The following is a 22,331-nucleotide window of genomic DNA, read 5'->3' as shown; positions in this document are numbered from 1 at the left end:
GCAGAAGGAAACAAGTCACTGAGCTTTCCTAGAGAACACCACATGAAAGCGTACATTATGACTTCCAATAATTTGGTCTAATGCCCAACGTACGCTCGATACTTGGGGCTGAATGTGAATGCCAGCTGTGACTTTCTATCTGTGTTGGCAGGAGAACTACTATTGGACTCTATCTCCATCCTGATCTACTGAGGATGGAGATAACACACACACAGGCTTATTTAGCTGAATGGTGTCTACGTGAACAATAGGCTGTTTCGTAACTCATCAGTAACCTTGAAAAATGAGATAAATTTACAGAACGCCACTGTATAAAGCCATATCACCAGTGGCAATAATACCAGTCAAGTGCTTAATCATTGCACGGATGCTAGGTTCCACTTGTCATGCCAATTAAAGGGATAATTACTATTAAGGTGCCGTAATTGCCTCAATGAAAAGGCTAGCTGCATGTTTACACTCAACTTGGCAGCGGGAATTGTTATTCTACTAACGTGGCACCGAACACACACTGAAAGAAGGTGACCTGCAAAACGGCTACGTGCTCACAGGATAGAGGAAAATAGCACATCATACAAAAGGAGGAGATTGGGGAGACGGGGAAACACTGATAATGATAGTCTATGGCATGCAGCAGACTAAGGGGTTAATCCATCACTGTCTGCGGCTGCATCTAGTGTTGCTGTGGATTGTGTGAATTCTTAATGCAAATACAGAACATTCTATAGAGAACCAATCGCCATAGACAGTATGGAAATCTACACATGGTCTAGAGAAGCAAAATGCAGAGAATCCCTACAGGATGACTGAGGAGCCTTTGTTATAGACAGAACACAAAGTAACCCGTGTATACACATATATTAGTGACTTGTGAGACGCCAGCAGCAGCAGCCACTCTGACATAGTAAACTGCAAGCACTGAGGGAGTAAATGACAAATGTGTCACAGCGCTCAGAATTTATGAATGATTTATGGGTACGGTCATTATGGAAGCCAATGTTACTATTAATAATGGTGGCATCATGCTAATGCATCGCCTATCACAGACATCTTTGTACAAGCCTATAGAGAATACACACAGGTTACATTGTATACATATAGAGTCAATATTTATATTAGGTGGATGTGTTTGGAAACATTTATATAAATACAATGTGACTAGCAGAGGGGTGCAGAGCATGCAGGATCTGGGGCCAGGGGTTTCTAGGAACATTGTATCCAACATGACCACAGCAGAGAACATTATGGATGTGTCAATATCTTATTGATACATGTCAGGAGCTTTTATTGACAGCTCTGCAGAATAAGGCTCCATAATGACTTACACAGAGTGCTGCAGCAGTTGCAGGCTGGATTGGAGTCATGCTGTATACAAGTTTGAAGTTACTCCAGGGTTTTCCATGTGCAAGGTGTGGAATGAGTCAGGGGGTGCAGCATAATAATGGGGTGCAGAGATTACCTTGATCCGGACATAGCAATGGGTGCCCAGGAAGGGGTCATTGAGGCAGCTTGGGGTGACCTCCCTGGGGTTCTTCTGGAAGGTCCTCCTTGGCCTGACCAGGATGCTGCAGAAAAGTTTGAGGAGCGCAGTGCAGGCGCAGAGCAGGCAGTAAGAGTAGACAAGGGTCCAGAAGGCTGCAGCACGCAGGCAGCTTGGCAGGGCAAGCATGCTGTCCACCAAGAGCGCCATGCTGTGCCCAGGCATCCAGCTGGAGACACAGAGGACACCCTCAAGTGGCAAGGAGAGCTGTGCGAGAAGTCATGGAAACAAGGGGAAGAAAAAGCAAGAGGAGGAGGAGAGGGAGTGACTACAGCTCAGTGCACTGACACTGCTGATGCTGCCTCTTAAAGGGGAAGAGGAGAATGGGACAACCTTGACTGCATCTGAGGATTGCACTGCTTAAAGGAGCACCAAACCTGCAAAGGGTATAGGGCTGCCAATGAGATGGACAGATCTGTATCAATCATAGTGCAGACATCTCTCACCTGGGGAGAAGAGCATTATTCCTTTATACATGTGATTTAATAACTATCAGATGTTGCCTTCACAATATCCCTTCTATACCATGTATGTGCTGTTGTAGAGACTGTTAGGCTACATGTCACATGTATGTAACATGTCACATATTTTGCATAGTTCTACTTTTCCAGTATACTTGCTATATTGATTCCTTGTAGTTTTCTAGATCTCTGCTTGCTGTCATCCATTGTTTACATCAAATGGTTAAAAACCAGTCTCTGGTCATGTGATGGACACGCAGGTGCACGGCTCGTTACAGGACTGAGCTCTAATTAGGGCAGTGAGCCTGGGTCATACTAATTGCCCCTATAACAGTATACAGGTGGTGAAGAAGTATACAGGTGCTTTTGTTGGTGGTAGAGCCCCATTAAATCATACATAAAAATTATTTAAAAAAAAAAATCTTTAAGACATTCCTGGCTCTTAGGCTTGGTTCACATACGTGTTCGAGGAGTTCTCTTGGAAACCCCCCAAACGGAAACCTAGACACATTAAAAAGCAGTTAGATAAGAAGCTACATGGACCCCATAGACTGTAATGGGGTCCATATGTTTTCCGCACAAATCATACGCCACTTTTCTCTCTGCATGATTCGTGCGGACACCACGTGGAAAACATACAGACCCATTACAGTCTATGGGGTCCAGGTGGTTTCATAGCTATCCGCTTTTTAACGTGTTCGGTATTCCATTCGGAGGGTCCCCAAGCGAACGTCCCAAATGGAATACCAAATGCAGATGTGAACCAGGCCTAACCTGATCATTGCCAGAATGACCTTTTAGGGTAAGTTCACATGGGGAATTTTCGTCAGGCCGTATCCAACTCGAAATCCTGACCAAAAAAAGAAGCGACATGCTCATTCTTTCAGGCGGATTTGCCTTGTGACATCCGCCTAGAGACACTCCCTCCCGACTAGGCCCATTCATTTGGGCCTAATCCGGAGCCGAGTGCGCGACTGGATGCCCATGCACTGCACCAATATCCAGTCACAGCTACCCGTATTTTGGTCCGGAACCTGAGGCGGTTTCGGACCAAAAAACCCTGTGTGCACCTGGTCTAAGGCTAATCGCAGCGCTTCTTTCGGTTTCTTCTTGCGGTTCTTCACACAGTGCTTTGAAGAGAAAGTTCATGGAGTTTTCCTCTGCGGAATTTCTCTTAACATTATTTCTGTGGGAAAGCCGCTGGCATTTCCGTAGATATAATTGACATGCTACGATTTGCAAAGCCGCAACGGCTTTGCAAATTGCAGCGTTTCCACGCTGCGACTTCTTCCACAAAGTGGGGATGGGATTCGCATGAATCCCATCCCCTTCGCTTGCACTGTAAAATGCCGCGATTTTTCCTGCAGCGTCTCCCCTCTGGCCAAATCGCGGCGTTTATGTCCCGTTGCGCCCTGGACTTATGCTGTTTATTAACTACAGTTCAACTTGTGAACATCATTAGACATCTCCATCTGTGCAGGAATTCATCTCCTGCTAATGGAATGAATGGTTGCTGATGGAAATAATACTTATGGCATATCCAGTCTACATTGTCTTGCCCCTAATATCCCCCCATGCCCCATAGGCTAGGGGCACACAGGACGGGTCTTCTGTGAGATTTCCCATAACAGACATCCTGCAATAGACCCAGCCGCAACAAAACCAGCTGACATCAGCTTTCTTATGCCTCAGCCATTATTTCCAGGCATCTGGCTCAGCTTTCAGCCGTTGTGTTATATTTTTTGATAGAAGAGACTCGATTACAATTCAATATTGTCCATCTTGTGTTGGATCCAGTTCTCCATAATATTCCCTTATTTGCTACTATAATGGAGCAGAAAACTGGAAATGACAAGGCAGATGTGAACCTAGTCTAACTCTAGCGAACTATGAAATATGTCTAGAATATGCAATAACTCAGATTTGGACAGCAGAAAGCCTCTATGCCAGAAAATAAGCCTCTCGTTGGAACATCTTGTCTCCGGCACAGGAGCGGCTGCTCCACATGTTCTCTGTACAGCATCTGATCAGGAGTAATACAGCGCCGCTCCTTTGTTCTTAGGATCTGTGGGAATCCAAGCGGTCAGACCCTTCCTGATCATTAAATTATGCCAAATCCTAGCAGTATATAAACATATCAGTGTATACCTGGCCATGAGGCTTAGGACTAGCATACACCTCGGGAATGGCTAGATAAGTATTTGGAGATGGTTGAAGTAGGTTACAAATCGCACATGGGTTTACCCTAGCGTCTATCCCCTGACCTGTATACATTCAATAACCTAAATAATCTGATGAGGATAAGGGGGCGTTCACACTAGTGCCGCTGTCCGCCCTTTGTGTTTTTTGGAAGGACGCATAGTCCTGCATGCCTGATTTTGTGTCCAGTTTCACGGTGGAGAGACTGCAAACGGTCACCGGCGTGAAACCACCATTAACCACCATTTAGGCTAAGGCCCCACGGGATGATTCGCAGCTATAAAGCGCTGCAGGAAAAACCGTAGTGGGAACACATCGCGGTTCTTCCCACAGCGCTTTGAACTGAAACTTTGCAGAGTTTTCCACCGCAGACTTTCTGTTACCATTATATCTACGGAAAAGCCACCGGGGTTTCCGTAGATATAATTGACATGCTGCGATTTCCAAAACCGCAGCGGTTTTGGAAATCGCAGCGTGTCCACGCTCCGGATTTTACAGCAAAGTGGGCATGGGATTCGCATGAATCCCATCCACTTTGCAATTATTGTAAAACGTTGCAATTTGTTCCCGTGGCGTTTCCCGTGCAGGAAAAATGCAACGTTTCGAACTCGTGGGGCCCAGGCCTTAATCTATGGATTATCCAATGTTTTGAAGGAAACTTCTTCATATTGCATAGGAGAGCGCTTTATAGAATATCTGACCCTAGATGCATGATTGTATATGAATATTTGGAGGGACAGCATACACCTGATTCTAGATCACTGTACAAGGGAAGATAAAGCGGATCTTGGATATCTTGACCAGCAGACAGATGTCTGACTCTGAATAAGGCTACATTCATACATTCATACAAGTGAGGCTCAAAAGGGCCGTGAAATACATCAATTTTTCACAGCCGTCTTGCACCCATGGGGCACCTGATTTCACGGAACCCCTATAAGTGTATAGCGGGATCCATGAAAATGGATAAGAATAGAGCATGAACTATATTTTGCCGGTCATTTACAATAGCCCCCACTCAGACACACTATATATACTGCTGCCCGGTGATGTCCGTTAAAGAAATGCACATCACACGGTCATTATTCACCGTCACTTGATGCAGCTGTAGAGGTGACACACTTGGACCAGGTTGTACATCAGCAAGCGCACACTTGACTCTAGATAACTGGGGTTCATTGACACTATTACAAATACAATTTACAGCATTAGGTTGAGGTCACATAGGGCGGACACATTGAATTGCAGCCATGGATATTCAGCAGCGGGTTTTCCCTGAATGCTGCCTGGGGTAACAGGGTGGTTTTTGAGTCAGGATACCTGCAGGATTTACAGGGAATCTCCTGATTATTTTAACCCACAGAACAGGTCACTTTGTGCTAATCTTTTTTCCATAGTAAAATCTCATCCACTATGCTACTGCTGTATGTTGCAGCGGGTTAGTTACTGGCTAATGGCTAACTCATTGCAAGTACACCCTGAGACCCCAGCCTAATTTACATGCTATTTAGCATATTTGGGGACCTGTACAGATTGCTTTGAAAGGATTTCCCCCACAAAAACATGGATGGATCTTAAAGACCTTTCACATCCTCTAACATTGGGCGTCAATGCGATCAGTTTTGCTGGTTTGTGCCCTGATGCCAGAGATATTGGTGTGGTTAGTTTTGGTACAGATACCCCTGCATCATCAAAGGGACCAGGCTCACTGCAGTGATATCAGTACCAATCTCTCTTGCACTGGGGCACATACCTACAAAACGGACCATGTGCTGAATTCATCACACAGCTAAGGCCCCACGTTGCGGAAACGTAGCTTTTTTTTGTTGCAGATTTTGTAGCCTTTTTTGAGCCAAAGCCAAGAATGGCTATAAGAGGAATGGGAAATATATAAGAAGTTCTTACACTTCTACCTTCTGCTCAATCCACTCCTGGCTTTGGCTCAAAAAACCGCCACAAAAAAAGGCTGCATTTCCGCAACGTGGGGCCTTAGTCTTACAGCGGTATGTTACATGGCACATATTAAAGTACATGAAGGGACCTCTTTAAGGCCAAAGACCCATGTAGAAAGTCACAGCCAAAAAAAACACTGCTGAAAAGACAGCAGCCAATACACCGGTGTTTTTTTCTGAAATATTTTTCACAGAAAGTCCACAGACTTCTCCTCTGCAGACTTTCTACTCCTATTTTACCTACACGGAAAACACCAGCCATATTGACATATTGCAATTTGCAAAAATACAGCACCTAAGACTGCAGATATTTTTCTGCAACATGTGCACGGTATTAAACAGAATCCCATCCACTTTGCAGGTAATGTAAAATTGAGCGTTTTTGTAGTGTGGGACCCCGGCCTATAATGTGCATTTGTTTGTAGGTTCAACTGCTGGGACTGACGGCCTTCACCAGAACAGAGGGTCCAGAATCAGCTTCATGAATGAAGTAGTAGTGAGAATGTGGTGCCATTGCTGCATTTACTTCTACAGGACGGACAGGGAGAGAGCCGAGTGCTATGTCAGTCCCTCCCATCAAAGTGCATGAAATCATTCATTGTCCCTGCACAGCTGCACTCCAGGCCTGACTGTGCAGGGAAATGCAGCCAGCTACATATACCTGAATAGAGCGGTGCTGCAGATGCCATGTACAGTAACCAGGGAGCTGCAGTGCAGGGAAATCCTGTACAGGAGCCACAGTAGTACATTAGCGTTTTCCCATGTCATTCTCATCACTTTAGAAGATGGTAACCCCTTTAACATCTTAGCTCTTGTAGATTTGGGCCTATTACTAGTTCCTACATCAGTCTGGTATTAAGGCTACACAGCGTATAAATCACCAAATTAAATATCTGGTGCAGGCGGAGGCCACATGGTATACTGCAGGAGGTTAGGCTGGTATGTAAGGTGGTGAAGGTTAAACTTACCTTTACCTTAGCTGTATGATTGTTGATGGCCATACACAGTGTCCCTCCACCATAGCACCCCCTGAGATACAGTGTTCATTCGAGTCCGGGTATGCTGTGTGACCATTGGTAGTGCAAAGTATGTAATTCAGGGTTTTCTTTGCAGATGCAATTCATAGAGGTGAAAGGTTGTTCTACCACAAGGGGAGTTCGGTACTTTCTGAGGTATGCCCCTCCCTACCTGTGCTTAGTTTACATTGGAGCAAATGGGCTCTGTATAAGGACTATCTTCACAGCACCTTGGGGCAGTCAGTATGGCGAGTTGACCCTTGTCACCCTGGAAGACAGTTACTGTGTCAGGAGAGACTGGAAGTCTGGTCTGTGAGTGGGGCAGAGACCGTCATTCATAGATACAGAGGTGATCAGGGGACGATTAAGGGTACCATGGACCCCAGGCTGTTCTGAAAGTGCCCCCCTTTAGTCATACCAAAGATCCCCACAACAAAATAATGTCCCCAAGTTTCCTCACCACACAGTATAATGCGCAACATTTTCCCCTCCACACAATATAAAGTACCATAATGACACACACATAGGGTTGACTGAATGGGGTCTCCTTATCAAGAATTTTCATTACTTATTGACTTGTGATCCATGCAATTTATCATCACTCCCTCTGTATCCTATGCAGATTTGTGATGGGTGGTATGGAGGACTGGGTCTTCCAGGTTGAGGATATTTTGGGCGGTAGTGTACATTGCATTGGTCTGCTACAGTATATTCCCCTGATAATGTAGTATACATAAATCACATAAGACGATGCATTAGGGACAGGCAGCGAACAACTGCTTTTGTGAGGGCGCACCAATTTTAATAGCTCAGTCAGGGTTGCAGGAATATATAAGTGTTTAATAGGTGAGATCACAGGGCTATCACACCTGACGTTCACCATATACTGGGGCTTATATGGAGGACTTTTTCCTCTGCTGGTTTCAGTTTTAGGCTGGGTTCACACAGGATTTTTTGGACTGGATTTTGAGACTGAGGCAGCCTCAGAATCCGGTCCAAAAAACAGGTAGCCGCGACTGGATGCTGGTGCAGTGCAATGGCATCCAGTCATGGCATTCCGCTCCGGATTAGGCCCAAATGAATGGGCCTAGTCGGGAGGGAGGTGTCGTGCCACGGACATTGCAGTGGATTCCGCGGCAAGAAAGTGAACGGCTCCAACTGAAGTCAATGGGAGATGGTTTTTTGGACCGGATTGAGGCGGATTCCCCGTCAAAATCCGGTCCAAAAATCACTGTGTGAACCCAGCCTTGTAACAACATACTCTCGGCAGACCCCAGTATAGTCAATGAGGTCCATCGAACTCTGTTTTAGCGGTCCGCCTCTCAGGAGACCTGAACAATGTAGAGGTGAACCCAGTATAAGTTGATAGGATTTATGTCTCTTGGTCAGGCACTACTATACTTTCCCATGTGACGCATATCGATGGTTATTTATGTGTTTACTTTTCCCCTTTTTGTGAAATTATATATGTTTTTTGCAATCTGAGCAACAGTAGACGAATTGCATCAATGTAATATTTTCCTACCTTGTTTTTTAATGAAATTGAGAAGTTGTCAGGATATAGATATATATATATATATATATATATATATATACATACACACACACACATACAGTATATACTGTATATAACTGTACTGAGACATAGATGTTATTTGGTACTTTAAATACCGTAAATAGTACCCAGACATAAACCTGTCACTTTAATACACAAGGCCTTGTAAATCAGCGGAGTGGCAATGCTGTCGTCCATGGCCATAGGCTGTATTCTGTATCGACATCACCCTTAAGGATATAACCGCTTTTATTAAACAGCTATACAAAGGCAACAAAAGTCATGAGAAGTTGGTATAACAAAATAAAAATAATTGACTTTGCAGAACACACAACATATACAGCCTATTCAATGCTGGAACAAAATAAATAGAAAGTGAAATAATATGTGATCTATAATCTATAGCTTTCGTACTCTCTAAAGGGCAATTTCCCTTTGAAAGCTTTGGTCTGGCAATTCTTCAACAAGCGAGAAAATGTATAATCCGCCTTTAGATGAGCTGCCGGAATATTACTGCAATAGCCATTGTCTGATTCAAGAAAGCTCGGACGGGGACTTCATGTTAGACTGAATGGGCTCGAAATTTTTTTATTAGATTACATTAAGCGCCTTAAAAATGTAAAAGCGCTCTTACAAAAGTTACCAAAAATATAAATACATTTACAGTACAAGGCGACGAGGCCGGGGTTCAGCATAGATTTTCTTCAAAATCCGCCATAATATCACTCTGCAGATACATGTCAATAGTTCTGGTCATCTGGAAAGGAGAAGAAGACACAGTATGAATGCATTCACACTTTTCGATGTGATGTGGAGAGTCATCGTCACATTTTGCTGTAGAGGTTATCGTAGAGGACGTCTAGAGGCTTCTGGAGAGCGAAGCGATCAAAAGAAACATCAAATAACCTCCGTTGCTTATCAAGTTCACATCCTTAAAGGAAATGCTTGTTTTATGGAACATCTAGTGAGATGGCTAGAGGCAAAGCTCTCCGCAGTACAAAGAAGTATTTCATGTGTCTATCCCACACACACAACCCTCAGCTGTGTCCATACTACATATACAATATATACACCATATACACTTACAGTCTCCCTGCGGCGTCTCTCTTGCTCCTTCTTCCTCGCCAGGTTACGTTCTTCCTCAGTTTGGCCCTCTAGGGAGATCACCTCAGGGGTATGGACATCTTTAGACGGCTCTTGCGTTTTTGGAGGCTGCACTTGTGGGCTCTTTGTTTCAAAGGATGTAAAGTTACTTGTATCCATTGCCTTTGGTTCTCTGTAAGACATTATAGGTGTCACAATGCAAATATGAAGGCTGCATCTATGGCAACAAATCCTATTCCTGCTGTCATACTGCGATAAAAGGTATAATATAAGCAACTCACTGCGCACAGCCGCTGTGTCTTCTCTGTGGATAAAGAAGCATTGCCAAACACATACTGCCATCCTTCCATAAGGCTTTAGAAGTGGTAGATCCTCTAAATCAGGGGTAGGGAACCTTTGGCTCTCCAGCTGCTGTGAAACTACAACTCCCAACATGCTCCATTCACTTCCATGGAAGTTCCAAGAACAGCTGAGAAATATGCTTGCTGGGAGTAGTTTTGCAACAGCTGGAGAGCCGTACGTTCCCTACCCCTGCTCTAAATCATGGGTATACGACCCGAGGTCTACACCAGTACCTACAAACAAATGCCGGTCTCTGGGTGGCTGCTCATATGCGGTTTCCATAACAATGATGTGACATGCGAGAAATATTTATGGTGTAATCTGCAGAAATGGGGTCGTCTGACTTATTTTGGAGTCTACAAAGGAGAATATGTGGAAAAGGGGTAGTCGTCTATGCATATGGCTCTAGAAAAGTCACCTAGAAGGATTTGGATGTGCTCCAGATCATAGACTAAACAACAGGTAAAAGTCAGCGGCTATACAGAAGGATCACTAAGGCTATGGCCCCACATTTCAGAAACGCCGTGTTTTTGACTGCTGCAGAAACAGCCTATTATGTGCAGTATGGATTTGGACATTGATTCATCAGGTTGCCATGATGGTAACATGTACTGTCCCTTACCTTTCATACTCTTTATGTGCTATGTAACTGTGGTTTTGTAGGAAGCAGGAGGAACATATCTGGAGGTGGTCAGTATTAGTGTAATGTCCCGGTGCTGCTCGTCCAATTCCCTTTAATAGTCCTTGCAGACCGAGATGGTATGGACATTTGCATATAAGGTAGAGATTTTACTCCCCCTTCATTCCTGCATTTCTATTTTTCCAGAGCCAGCACACAGGGGGTCTATTAATGCGCCATCTTGTGGACGTTTTTGTGAACTACACCTACCTATACTTTGCCATTGTAATTTGAGTTGTCAGTGTGAAGGTGTGTCCATTATAATCAGGTGACCTGCAGGATCAATCAAGCTCCCTTGATTTGGTCTGGAGGAGGGGTCGAGTTACAACCCCCTCTAGGGGGGTTGAGAGCTTTGCTTTTGGTCCTTTGTGTAGACACAGCTAGCAGACTGAGCACATGGAGAGCTGAAAAATGGCAGCCAGCTCTCACAGCCCTGCAAGCAGAGATGTCTCTTCCTCTGTACTCAAGATCTTTCTCAGAGAGTGTTTTCCTCTGAAGCTCCAATCTTACAAGCACTAAAGTTGACGGACCTGCATACATCTATCCATACATCTGGGACGTGTACACGTATCTCTCTATCCAAGTAAGTCTTTGGGACAAATCTATATTTAAGAAGCCCATAGCTAGTCTGGCACAAACAGAGGATCGCTCGCTGCTGGCACTTCTAGTCGCTCCCCTACATACGTGTACCCAGTTGTTGAGAACTAACCCCCTGGATACAGGCCGTCTTTACAAGTATATACAAGTTAACTACCCAAGCAACTACTATCCAAAGCATTCTGCCCCATCCTCTGCTAATTGGACACTACCTACAAAGATCGCTGTATTGTATGTGAAGAATTCCTCCATATGTACATTCGTATTACTTTGTCCTGCTAGTAAAAGAGCAACGATTACCCCCGAAGCCTGGTTGTCTGTTGTCATTGTCAGATATCAGAGTGGGGGCGGGTAGTCAGGGACATCAAAAAGGAAATTTTGTGCACTTTCGGGACCCAGGGACCCCCTGAAAGCCGGCCACATCTGATATATTACCCATGATACCAGCCCTGCCCCTCCTGAGTGTTGCATTAGGTCTTACAGACAACCAACACTGTTCACATCACGTGCGGTTTAGTCTTGGTGCAGGACAGAACTGGGGCTCAGGCTTTAAATCTAATTGGAACAACATGTGTATGGACTTTGTATGTTTTCACTGAGGTGGGGCTAGTGTCAAAGGACTTAGTATTTGTGTTAAGCTCCTACTATAGAAGCTCTATCCTTGTTCAAGAGGTAATTCAAGAAACCAAAGTAAAGGCTCCGACCTTATCCAGTCTCCTCTGTCTTCCTGCTGTCTCTTTACTTCTTGAGCTTTCAGTGCTCTCTCCCGTTCTTCTTTGGCTAATGCAGCTTTTCTGAATTGCTGGAAGCAGTCGATCGATGACTTTATGGGCACTGGAGTGGGATTGAGAGTTTTGGAGAACATGGCCCAGCTGGATTGTTGGACTTTCTATAGGAAGGAAGGGGAAAAATCTAAAGAACTGGTAAGAAACTGGCGAGAGGCAGAATGCAGAATTGTAACCTGACTTTTCTTTCAGAACTTGTTGATACCCACTGTGCATCTTGTAATTGAGGCATATGCTTCACCAGCCCATAACTTAGCTATTCCCCTGATCAAGCAAGATCGGTGACATCAGTATAATAGCATATTTTGAGGATGGCAGGGGTAGACTTAAGAGTGTCATAAGCATGCCAAATCATCTGGAATATATCATGACTGTCTAGCAGGAATCTAGAAGTGGGTGCCAATGAACCTTAATATGGCTTTGCAGGCACCCATATAATGGCTGGGAATGTGGGGCATAACAAGGCAGTTGTAGTCACATGTTCGGTTGGAAAAAAAATAAAATGGTTGATGGGTACTGTGCCCATTATATTTGCTGAAAGCTCTTATTCCATAGCTGGCTGAATATACGATGACATAAGAACTTGCAAGCGGCATCATTTATCATGCGCACTAATCCCATACCTCCTCACTCATCATCCTGACTAGTCAGCTATGATTTATCATACACTGCTTATTGCTACTAAAACTCACAAAATTACAGATAAGGAAATGTGCTCCATCCTTCATCAGTCACCAGCGTCCTCCATGTAAATATTAAGTCATCTAATGTCCTAGGAGACCTGTGCACTGGGCTCCAGGTCTCACTATTAGGATTGCACCATGTTTGCTCCTACTGATAATAGGACACAGATTAGTGTATAATACCTTTATGGGTGGGGTCTTCGCAATATCATCACCTTGCTTAGAGCCAGCACTATTTTCTGTAGGACTTTTCTCCATGGCCCTTTTACAGAACTCATTTGATACAGGGCCTAAATATAAAATAAAATTAGATTTGCATGCAAAAAATTATTGTATTTTTTTTTGAGTCAGCCTCCATTCTACAATGAAGATTAATTTTATATATCTGTGTAAGCTATTGGCCATGTAACCAAATCTTAATACAATACTGTGGTATCCAACTTGTGGCTCTCTGGCTGTAGAGCTACAACTCCCAACATGCCCTGAAAGATGTAGGCTGTGAGAACAGGCTGGGAGCCATAGGTTGGAGACCACTGATTTACAATGGCATCTAGGAATGGAGTCGCTGGGTTATCAAAAATGTTAGTTTATTGCAATTTTACATTAAAATGTGTTCCCAAATTTGTGCACACATGGCTACATTTTATGCCGCACCCCTTTCTTACTAAACTATGTCCTCTAGTGTGCAAAAAAGTAAAATGCAGCATGAGGCTCATGAACCCTGGGGTATCAGACTACAGGGGCCTTAGTGGTTTAGACATAGTACATGCCCACTACAGGGCCTTTCAGTGGGCCAATACACATAATACTCCTGGATAAGTCACGTCAGTGGCTCACGGTGCTCAACTAGCTCCATTGTCTATAATGGGATTGAATGGGTTTCTATCGTGATGTCATTTTACTAGACATAACTGCAGAGTGCGCTGAAACTTGTGTGTCCTCCATTACTGATGGAACTTACCATTGTGATCCAGAGACCTCTACTTACATGTGGTTGTGACAACAAATACATGACGCTTACTTACCTTCAAGTTTTGGAGGAATATCTCCAGGCTCATTTTTACATTCAGGGTTAACAGCCGGGTCATTATTCTCAAGAAATTCTTCTCTCTCTGAAATTAATGAAGCCTGGTAAAAAGGAAAAACAGACTTCAGTTCATTCCATGGCGAGTATAATAATCGCTGCTTAAAAATTCACTTTCTAGTCACGGTAATGTTTTTCCATGAATAGTTAAAATCTATGTTCACCACAACCCTCTTCCAGGACCGGGGAAGTGGAAATCGCTGATTCTTTCTGTAATTGAAGAACTAAGTGGAGATTTTTTTTTTACAATGACATTTATATGTCTCACCAGCTTTAGCTTATTTGACTTTCTATTAGACATGAATGCTAGCTCACAACCCTATACTGTAAGGCCGCACAGTGGCTGCGGAGTTAGCGGTGTTACCTTGCAGGGCCAAGGTTTCTCCAGTTTCCTTCCACACTCCAAGGATATGATGTCTGGAGATTCAGATTGTGATCCCTAATGGGGACAGTGGGTGATGACAATATGAAGGAGCTGCAGAATATGCTGGCGCTATATAAGCAAGATAGAACATAAAGCAGCCCTCACGGTTCTGCTGATTTCTTACACAGTGAGCTTTGTAAGCAGCCATTTTCTTGTGGCCATGGGCATGCACAGTTGGCTCTGCCTGAGGTCCGACTGTGCACGCCTAGAAGATGGAAACCCAGGACGGAAGAAGACACAGGGAGAGGCCGTTCCAGAAGAAGATGGAGTCATCACTGTAGAGTTCTCTCCCAGCATTGGGGACGCCCCTAGTGCTGTTTGAATGCTGAGGACTGCCCCCAGTGCTGCGAGATAACTCATTTACATACCGAAGAAAACCCAGATTTCTACTGATCGGCAGCGCAGAGAAGACATCTAAAGGTAGGAGAAGAATAGCCTACGTGTTAGAAAAAAAAATGGTATCCAATGATAGGATCCCTTTAAAGGGGTTCTTCCATCTCAGTCTTTCAGCCAGGCTACCTGCAATGTCTGCTTCTCACTTCCTGTATTTTTCTCTCTCCTCCTCCTGCTGAACAGGATACACAATCCTTTTGTAGATCAGATAATATGCAGAGTCTTGTACAGAACGGACTCGGTGTTATCTATGTGTTTACATAGAGAGATAACAGACTCGGATTTATCAACAGCCTGCAATTATCTGAATGGATTGTCCTGCCGGCACTGAGTAAGTGATGTCACTTGTCCTATCTCCCACGTCCGTGGTTATAGCAACACAGTGTAAACAATGTTAGGAATATATTCACATAGCAGGCAAACAAAGCAGAATTTCTAAAGCTATATATTTACGAAAAGGCTTCAATTTAAATGAGCTAACAGTATAGATAGGATCCTTGAGATGGGACAACCCCTTTAATAGTCAGCGACAAGGAATATTGGATGATGGATGCCCGTGGCAACTAAAGAAACTGAGGCCATGTATAAATAAAACTTTAGTATATAAGAACATTAGCAATAGTGGTAGATATATCCGATGGAGAGAGGCAGGACATTCTAGATATACACATTCAAATCACTGAATGGTTGCTTTTGTGCACTGCAGATTGAATGTAACAAGGCCCAATAGTAAGCCATTTGTAATGAGTTGTGCCAAGAGACATCTATAACATCACTATTAGGACAACCCCTGCCCATATGTTATATTAGGGCATATAGACGTCATAGAGGGAACGCCACAACTTGGGGCTATCCTTTATGAGTGAGTGAACAGTTGCTGCGTATCTGGTGGACCCAGTCAGGTTCATCTGAATGGCCACCATGTAATACAGTATGCAGGGGAATTGTATGGATGGCCATAAGTGCCCAGGCAATAATAGCTGATCATTGGGATGTTGTTATTTCACTCCTAAGGTTACCCAGTAGGTGTACTAAGAAGTTATTACCTCCAAGTCAGTGGTCTTTGCTTTTATTACACAGGACTGTAGTGATTCTTCCTCACTAAGAGAACTGGTATGGAACGCAGGAGACAGGATTGGGGTCAAAAAGTTATCTATATCTGTAAAGAAAAGAAATATACACTCACATATCCAAAAAACACAAAAACATCTACCGTACTTTAGGCCCGGTTCACATCTGTGTTCGGGTTTCCGTTCGGGGAGTCTGCTTGGGGAAGCAGACTCCTATATGCATTAAAAAGCAGTTACCTAAGGGAACATTTGAATATCATAGACTATAATGGGGTCTGTGTGGATTCCGCATGAAACATTTGGAGAGAAAATTGTTGCTTGCAGATGCACCTGTGTGTCCATCACATGACCATGGACGGTACATCACATGACCATGGACTGTATATCACATGACCATGGATGGTACATCACATGACCATGGACTGTATATCACATGAGCATGGACTGTATATCACATGAGCATGGACTGTATATCACATGACCATGGACGGTACATCACATGACCATGGACTGTATATCACATGACCATGGACGGTACATCACATGACCATGGACTGATTCTTATCCACTGGAAGTAATCAGAATGAATGACAGCAAGCAGAGATCTAGAAACCATGAGGAATTGATACAGAAAGTATATTGGAAAATTGTACAACTTTTCATTATACAAACAATAACATGTGCCTGAAACTGGACAACCCCTTTAAATGTAATTCTATATTTGTAGATTAGGAGAATGTATATACATGAAAGCTCTTATCAGAATTACTTATACCACAAGCAGGTGTGGGTGCAATAATAATACAGGGCAGAATGCCCAGCAATGAACTGTGACTCCAAGGTCAAAATAGTAATAAATTCCTTTGCAGATACATAGAAGTCCAATATTTCCGTTTTGACTACCCTGACTAGTTCCATCTCAGGTATAAATGACAATACTAACCAATATAAATGTACTGACCATCTCACCATAACAACAAGTAATCCAGTCTTATATAAATAATGCTTAATTTGGGGGTATCTTTAGGTAACGTTTTGGACAATCTATTTAGAACAGATCATTGTAAGAAAGGGTTAATAACAGAAGCAATTGTAAAATGTAAAACACAACCATCACTTTTGCAAATCTAAGGGCTGGTTCACATCAGTGTTTGGGGAGTTCGCTTTGGGACCCCCTTGAATGGAAACCTATACGCATTAAAAAGCAGTTACCTAAGAAACCACACAGACCCCATAGACTATAATGGGGTCCGTGTGGTCTCTGAGAAAGAGAGAGGTGCTGCTTGCAAGAAAAAAAATATATCTTTTTTTTTTAATTTTTGCAGTAATTTAAATCAGATTTATATTTTGTATTTTTTAGTAAAGTTTGTGGACTGTATTGATTCTGGGGCCAAGTTATCTTATAACCTGCGTTACATGGAATATTTCAGGATGTGATCGGACATGCAGTGTTCACATCTGTCATGGCAGGAATGCATTTACTGCCAAGTGGGATCCGCTCTTGCTGACATCTGCATAACCAAGCCCTTACCTAGTGGTGATAAGCAGACACTGTCTTCGTATTCATCTGTAATCTTCAATATGGATTTGCATGGATGGCTGACTGAGGGGGCTTCTGTAGACTGTGGACAGGAAGACTGGGAAATGGCCAAATCTCTGAAGGCAGTGGCAGTGATCTGCAAAGACAGGAAAGTACATTATGATGTGCTGTCTATAATCCCAGACTCCCCAGCCTCGATTTACAATAGTGCACTTGACAGATTGCAGGATAATCAGAATCACTATTAGGGATGAATTGTCCAATTGGGGAAACATTTGGAAGAGCTTTTATTTTTTCAACTATAGTAAAGTATACCACCAGAAGACATTCACTAGAAAAGGGTTTTCCAACCCCACATGGATTCCCATATTTATCATCTATCCATAAGATAGATTATCATCAGTAACTGAACTGTGGGGGTCTGACACCTAGACCCCAAACAGATCAGCTGTTCCAGCAACAGGGAACAAGTGCAGCACATAGTAGGAACAGAGGGAGACATTAAACTTTGAGTGCACCAGAAGAGGTTGTTTATACTACAAGGGCAAGAGGACTTTATACTGTGGAGAGAGCTGGATGGGAACATTATAATGTGGGGTCATACCATGTCCGTGTGACTGTAGAGGCATTATACTGTGTGGGGCCACAAAGACAAATGGGTAGGAACGTGCAGAGGCAATTTGGAAGTGTACAGTATAGCACAGCACATTCTCTTTCAGGGCTTTGAAAGTTGGGTAGTATGCGACTTCTTAATTCCACCACAAATTATGTAATGTCCCCAGGTGACCACACAGTAAAATCACGAAAGGCCAACACACAGTATAATGCTCCCTCAATAGCCCATAACATAATATATTGTTACCAAAAAACCAAGGGGAACTCAAAAAAGCTATATATTGGGTGGAAACAGTGAAAATCTTTTGGAACTTTTTATATAAACTTCACTCCCAGTGTTTACATTATTGCATCACAGCTAATATGGATAAAACCCAATAATTTAGAAAAAAATGGTGACTTTCCCATCCTATTCTGGACAGTTAGTAGTCGTGTTACTGTATTTACCTGGTCTCGAATTACCGGGGAAAAATTCTTATTTTTATACGGAGATTCTATAAAACAAAAATAAAAGAGTAAAAAACTGATGTGTCCATACTAATCATCAATTATACAATTACAATAGAAAGACATTGTATACAGTATATGTACGTGGTTCAACACTGTCCATACAATATCACGTGAAAAGTAGTAAAATAACACTGCAACACTTGGAGTAGATCTCTATAGATTGACCATTTCTTGTAAAGACATCACAAGATGGACATTTTTTTTTTTTTTTATGTGATGTGTACCTAAATTTTTGCATGACTTTTCAGTATAAGCTTCAGTATGTGTGTATGAGGGATAACAGAAATTTTGGGCATTATATGGCTTGTCTATATAATATAATTCCCCCCCTCTGTAGTAGGTTGATTCTAGCTGCAGTGAGGTCTCCCATATAAAAAGTGTATGGAGAAAAATGGAGACTCTGCTTCATAATATACTTCATTAACACACTGTCTCCTTTGTGTGAAATCCTGCATCTCTTTATTCTTCCCATTCCTTCTGTTCCTGCCTCTCACTGAATGTTACTGTGTATGGAGTACGGGGTTGTGTAATATGTAGAGAGAATGTTTCTGCTTCTCTCACTCCGCTATTCCTCTTCCTCTCCCCTTATAGACTTCTACAGGGACATGTAATTTGATGTTTCAGTGAGCTGACAGTCTCTACCTTGGGAGACCAAGACAGATTCAAAGTGAGTGAAGACTTTCGGTGAGCAATGGAGAATATATGCAGATATACTAGCAACAAGTAAAAGGGATTTTAAGGACGACAAAACTACCGTATTTGAATAGAAAATACATAATAGAAATCATTTTCCAACGTGATAGAAATTCAATCACATATAATATCAATTAGATGTCATGAAATTGTGATTCCACTGAAAGCAGAAGAGATGAAATGTATTTCTGTCACATAAGAAAAAGATCAATCAATACAGACATTTCAACGACAAAAAGGCATAATCTGCTGCCTGCAACAAGAACATTCATGTTTGTCACATGATATGTTGGATGGAAGGTCCACCAGGCATCAGAGGCAAATGCCATGTCGGGACTGTTAGACATTTTTCGGGGCCAAAGAGCATTAAAGGGATCTCCGTCTCCAGGATCATATTTAACTTGCACCAAACTGCTTTACCTTACACATTACATTATCTATCTTGCTCCATTTGCAAGGTTTCATAGCCCTTCTGCTATATACAGTCCTATGAAAAAGTTTGGGCACCCCTATTAATCTTAATCATTTTTAGTTCTAAATATTTTGGTGTTTGCAACAGCCATTTCAGTTTGATATATCTAATAACTGATGGACACAGTAATATTTCAGGATTGAAATGAGGTTTATTGTATTAACAGAAAATGCGCAATATGCATTAAACCAAAATTTGACCGGTTCAAAAATATGGGCACCTCAACAGAAAAGTGACATTAATATTTAGTACATCCTCCTTTTGCAAAGATAACAGCCTCTAGTCGCTTCCTGTAGCTTTTAATCAGTTCCTGGATCCTGGATGAAGGTATTTTGGACCATTTCTTTCTACAAAACAATTCAAGTTCAGTTAAGTTTGATGGTCGCCGAACATGGACAGCCCGCTCTCAAATGATCTGAAAACAAAGATTGTTCAACATAGTTGTTCAGGGGAAGGATACAAAACGTTGTCTCAGAGATTTAACCTGTCAGTTTCCACTGTGAGGAACATAGTAAGGAAATGGAAGACCACAGGGACAGTTCTTGTTAAGCCCAGAAGTGGCAGGCCAAGAAAAATATCAGAAAGGCAGAGAAGAAGAATGGTGAGAACAGTCAAGGACAATCCACAGACCACCTCCAAAGAGCTGCAGCATCATCTTGCTGCAGATGGTGTCACTGTGCATCGGTCAAATATACAGCGCACTTTGCACAAATAGAAGCTGTATGGGAGAGTGATGAGAAAGAAGCCGTTTCTGCACGTACGCCACAAATAGAGTTGCCTGAGGTATGAAAAAGCACATTTGGACAAGGCAGCTTCATTTTGGAAACAAAAATTGAGTTGTTTGGTTATAAAAAAAAGGTGTTATGCATGGCGTCCAAAAAGAAACAGCATTCCAAGAAAAACACATGCTACCCACTGTAAAATTTGGTGGAGGTTCCATCATGCTTTGGGGCTGTGTGGCCAATGCCGGCATCGGGAATCTTGTTAAAGTTGAGAGTCGCATGGATTCCACTCAGTATCAGCAGATTCTTGAGAATAATGTTCAAGAATCAGTGACGAAGTTGAAGTTACGCCGGGGATGGATATTTCAGCAAGACAATGATCCAAAACACCGCTCCAAATCCTCAGGCATTCATGCAGAGGAACAATTACAATGTTCTGGAATGGCCATCCCAGTCCCCAGACCTGAATATCATTGAACATCTGTGGGATGATTTGAAGCGGGCTGTCCATGCTCGGCGACCATCTAACTTAACTGAACTTGAATTGTTTGTCCAAAATACCTTCATCCAGGATCCAGGAACTGATTAAAAGCTACAGGAAGCGACTAGAGGCTGTTATCTTTGCAAAAGGAGGATGTACTAAATATTAATGTCACTTTTCTGTTGAGGTGCCCATACTTTTGCACCGATCAAATTTTGGTTTAATGCATATTGCACATTTTCTGTTAGTACAATAAACCTCATTTCAATCCTGAAATATTACTGTGTCCATCAGTTATTAGATATATCAAACTGAAATGGCTGCTGCAAACACCAAAATATTTAGAACTAAAAATGATTAAGATTAATAGGGGTGCCCAAACTTTTTCATAGGACTGTATTAGCAGTACATGGGCTAGTTACCCCTATTTACTTAGTTTTTACTTGCACAGCACCAAAATATTCTGTTGTGTCAATAAGTCTTTGAGTGTAGGAGAAAACCATAGTACTTGGAGAAAACTCAAAGAATTCTCATGCAGATGACATCAGATTCAAACCCAGGACTCCATCGCTACAAGTTAACAGTGCTAACCCCTGAGCCACCCTGCTGACTGTGTCTTCTCGTCACTGACTAATGGTTAATGGAACCTTCTATTAGCTCTGAACAGTGGCTCAGTGGTTAGCACTGCAGCCTTGCAGCAATGGAATCCTGGGTACGAATCCTGCCAAGCAAAATATCTGCAAGGAGTTTGTATGTTCTCCCCATGTTTGCACGGATTTCCTCCGGGTACTCCGGTTTCCTCCCACATTCCAAAGACATACTGATAGGGAATGTAGATTGTGAGCCCTGTATGGGACAGTGACCGACAATGTCTGTAAAGCGCTGCGGAATATGATGGTGCTATACAAGTAAGCATAAAAAATAAATAAAATGAACCCTTAGAAGGGCAAGAATAGTGGGCTTAACTGTGTATTTGTTCCATCTAGATGTACATCCAGAGATAATTTTGCTACCAAACTTTGCTTGTACACACACTGCTGGCTATGTTTTTCACAGCTAGAACATTGACCCATTATTTTCCTTGAGCCTGGCACATATCTCAGGACAAGGCAAAACTCTAGATAGGAATAGGACCTGTCCTTTTTGTGGCCCAGGCACACTGGGTCTGTGGAGAGCACGGATCGCACATGTAGATCATCCCTGTGACGTCCATGCTGTTTTCAAACAGACCCTACAAAGCACATAGACCCCTCTCTTCCCCTTGGGTCTGCCTTCAGTGTATCCCTATTAGGCTGTGCCAAAAAATTTGTTAAAATAAAAAATAAATTAGTAAATCCTAACACATTGAGTATTGCCATGTCTGCAGTAATTTGTGCAAAACAACTGTAATGTTAATTTTACCTAAACAGTGAAC

The 22,331-nt window shown here is 42.7% G+C and overlaps 2 protein-coding genes across 2 annotated transcripts in view; both read right to left on the bottom strand.

Moving 5' to 3' along the window:
- EPHX4 (epoxide hydrolase 4) overlaps positions 1 to 1,766 on the bottom strand; it is a 30,125-nt gene extending 28,359 nt beyond the window's left edge. Inside the window, exon 1 of the mRNA XM_075286576.1 lies at positions 1,460 to 1,766. Within this exon, the coding sequence (XP_075142677.1) occupies positions 1,460 to 1,705 (246 nt within the window). The 5' untranslated portion in view covers positions 1,706 to 1,766. The remainder of the gene's footprint in view (positions 1 to 1,459) is intronic.
- A 7,645-nt stretch (positions 1,767 to 9,411) lies between these two features.
- LOC142217867 (uncharacterized) lies at positions 9,412 to 22,130 on the bottom strand. Its single transcript, XM_075286189.1, has 10 exons — positions 22,052 to 22,130; positions 18,487 to 18,533; positions 17,416 to 17,560; positions 15,861 to 15,973; positions 14,362 to 14,436; positions 13,939 to 14,041; positions 13,097 to 13,203; positions 12,150 to 12,334; positions 9,810 to 9,999; positions 9,412 to 9,480 (listed from the first exon to the last, which is right to left on the bottom strand). Exons 1-10 carry the CDS (start codon positions 22,128 to 22,130, stop codon positions 9,412 to 9,414), a joined length of 1,113 nt encoding a protein of 370 aa, XP_075142290.1.
- Positions 22,131 to 22,331: the final 201 nt, after the last annotated feature.

Source organism: Leptodactylus fuscus, chromosome 9 (assembly GCF_031893055.1).
Source record: "Leptodactylus fuscus isolate aLepFus1 chromosome 9, aLepFus1.hap2, whole genome shotgun sequence".
Classification (NCBI taxonomy): domain Eukaryota; kingdom Metazoa; phylum Chordata; class Amphibia; order Anura; family Leptodactylidae; genus Leptodactylus; species Leptodactylus fuscus.
The sequence above is the reverse complement of the archived record's forward strand: the minus strand, read 5'-3'. Positions and strand labels throughout refer to the sequence as shown.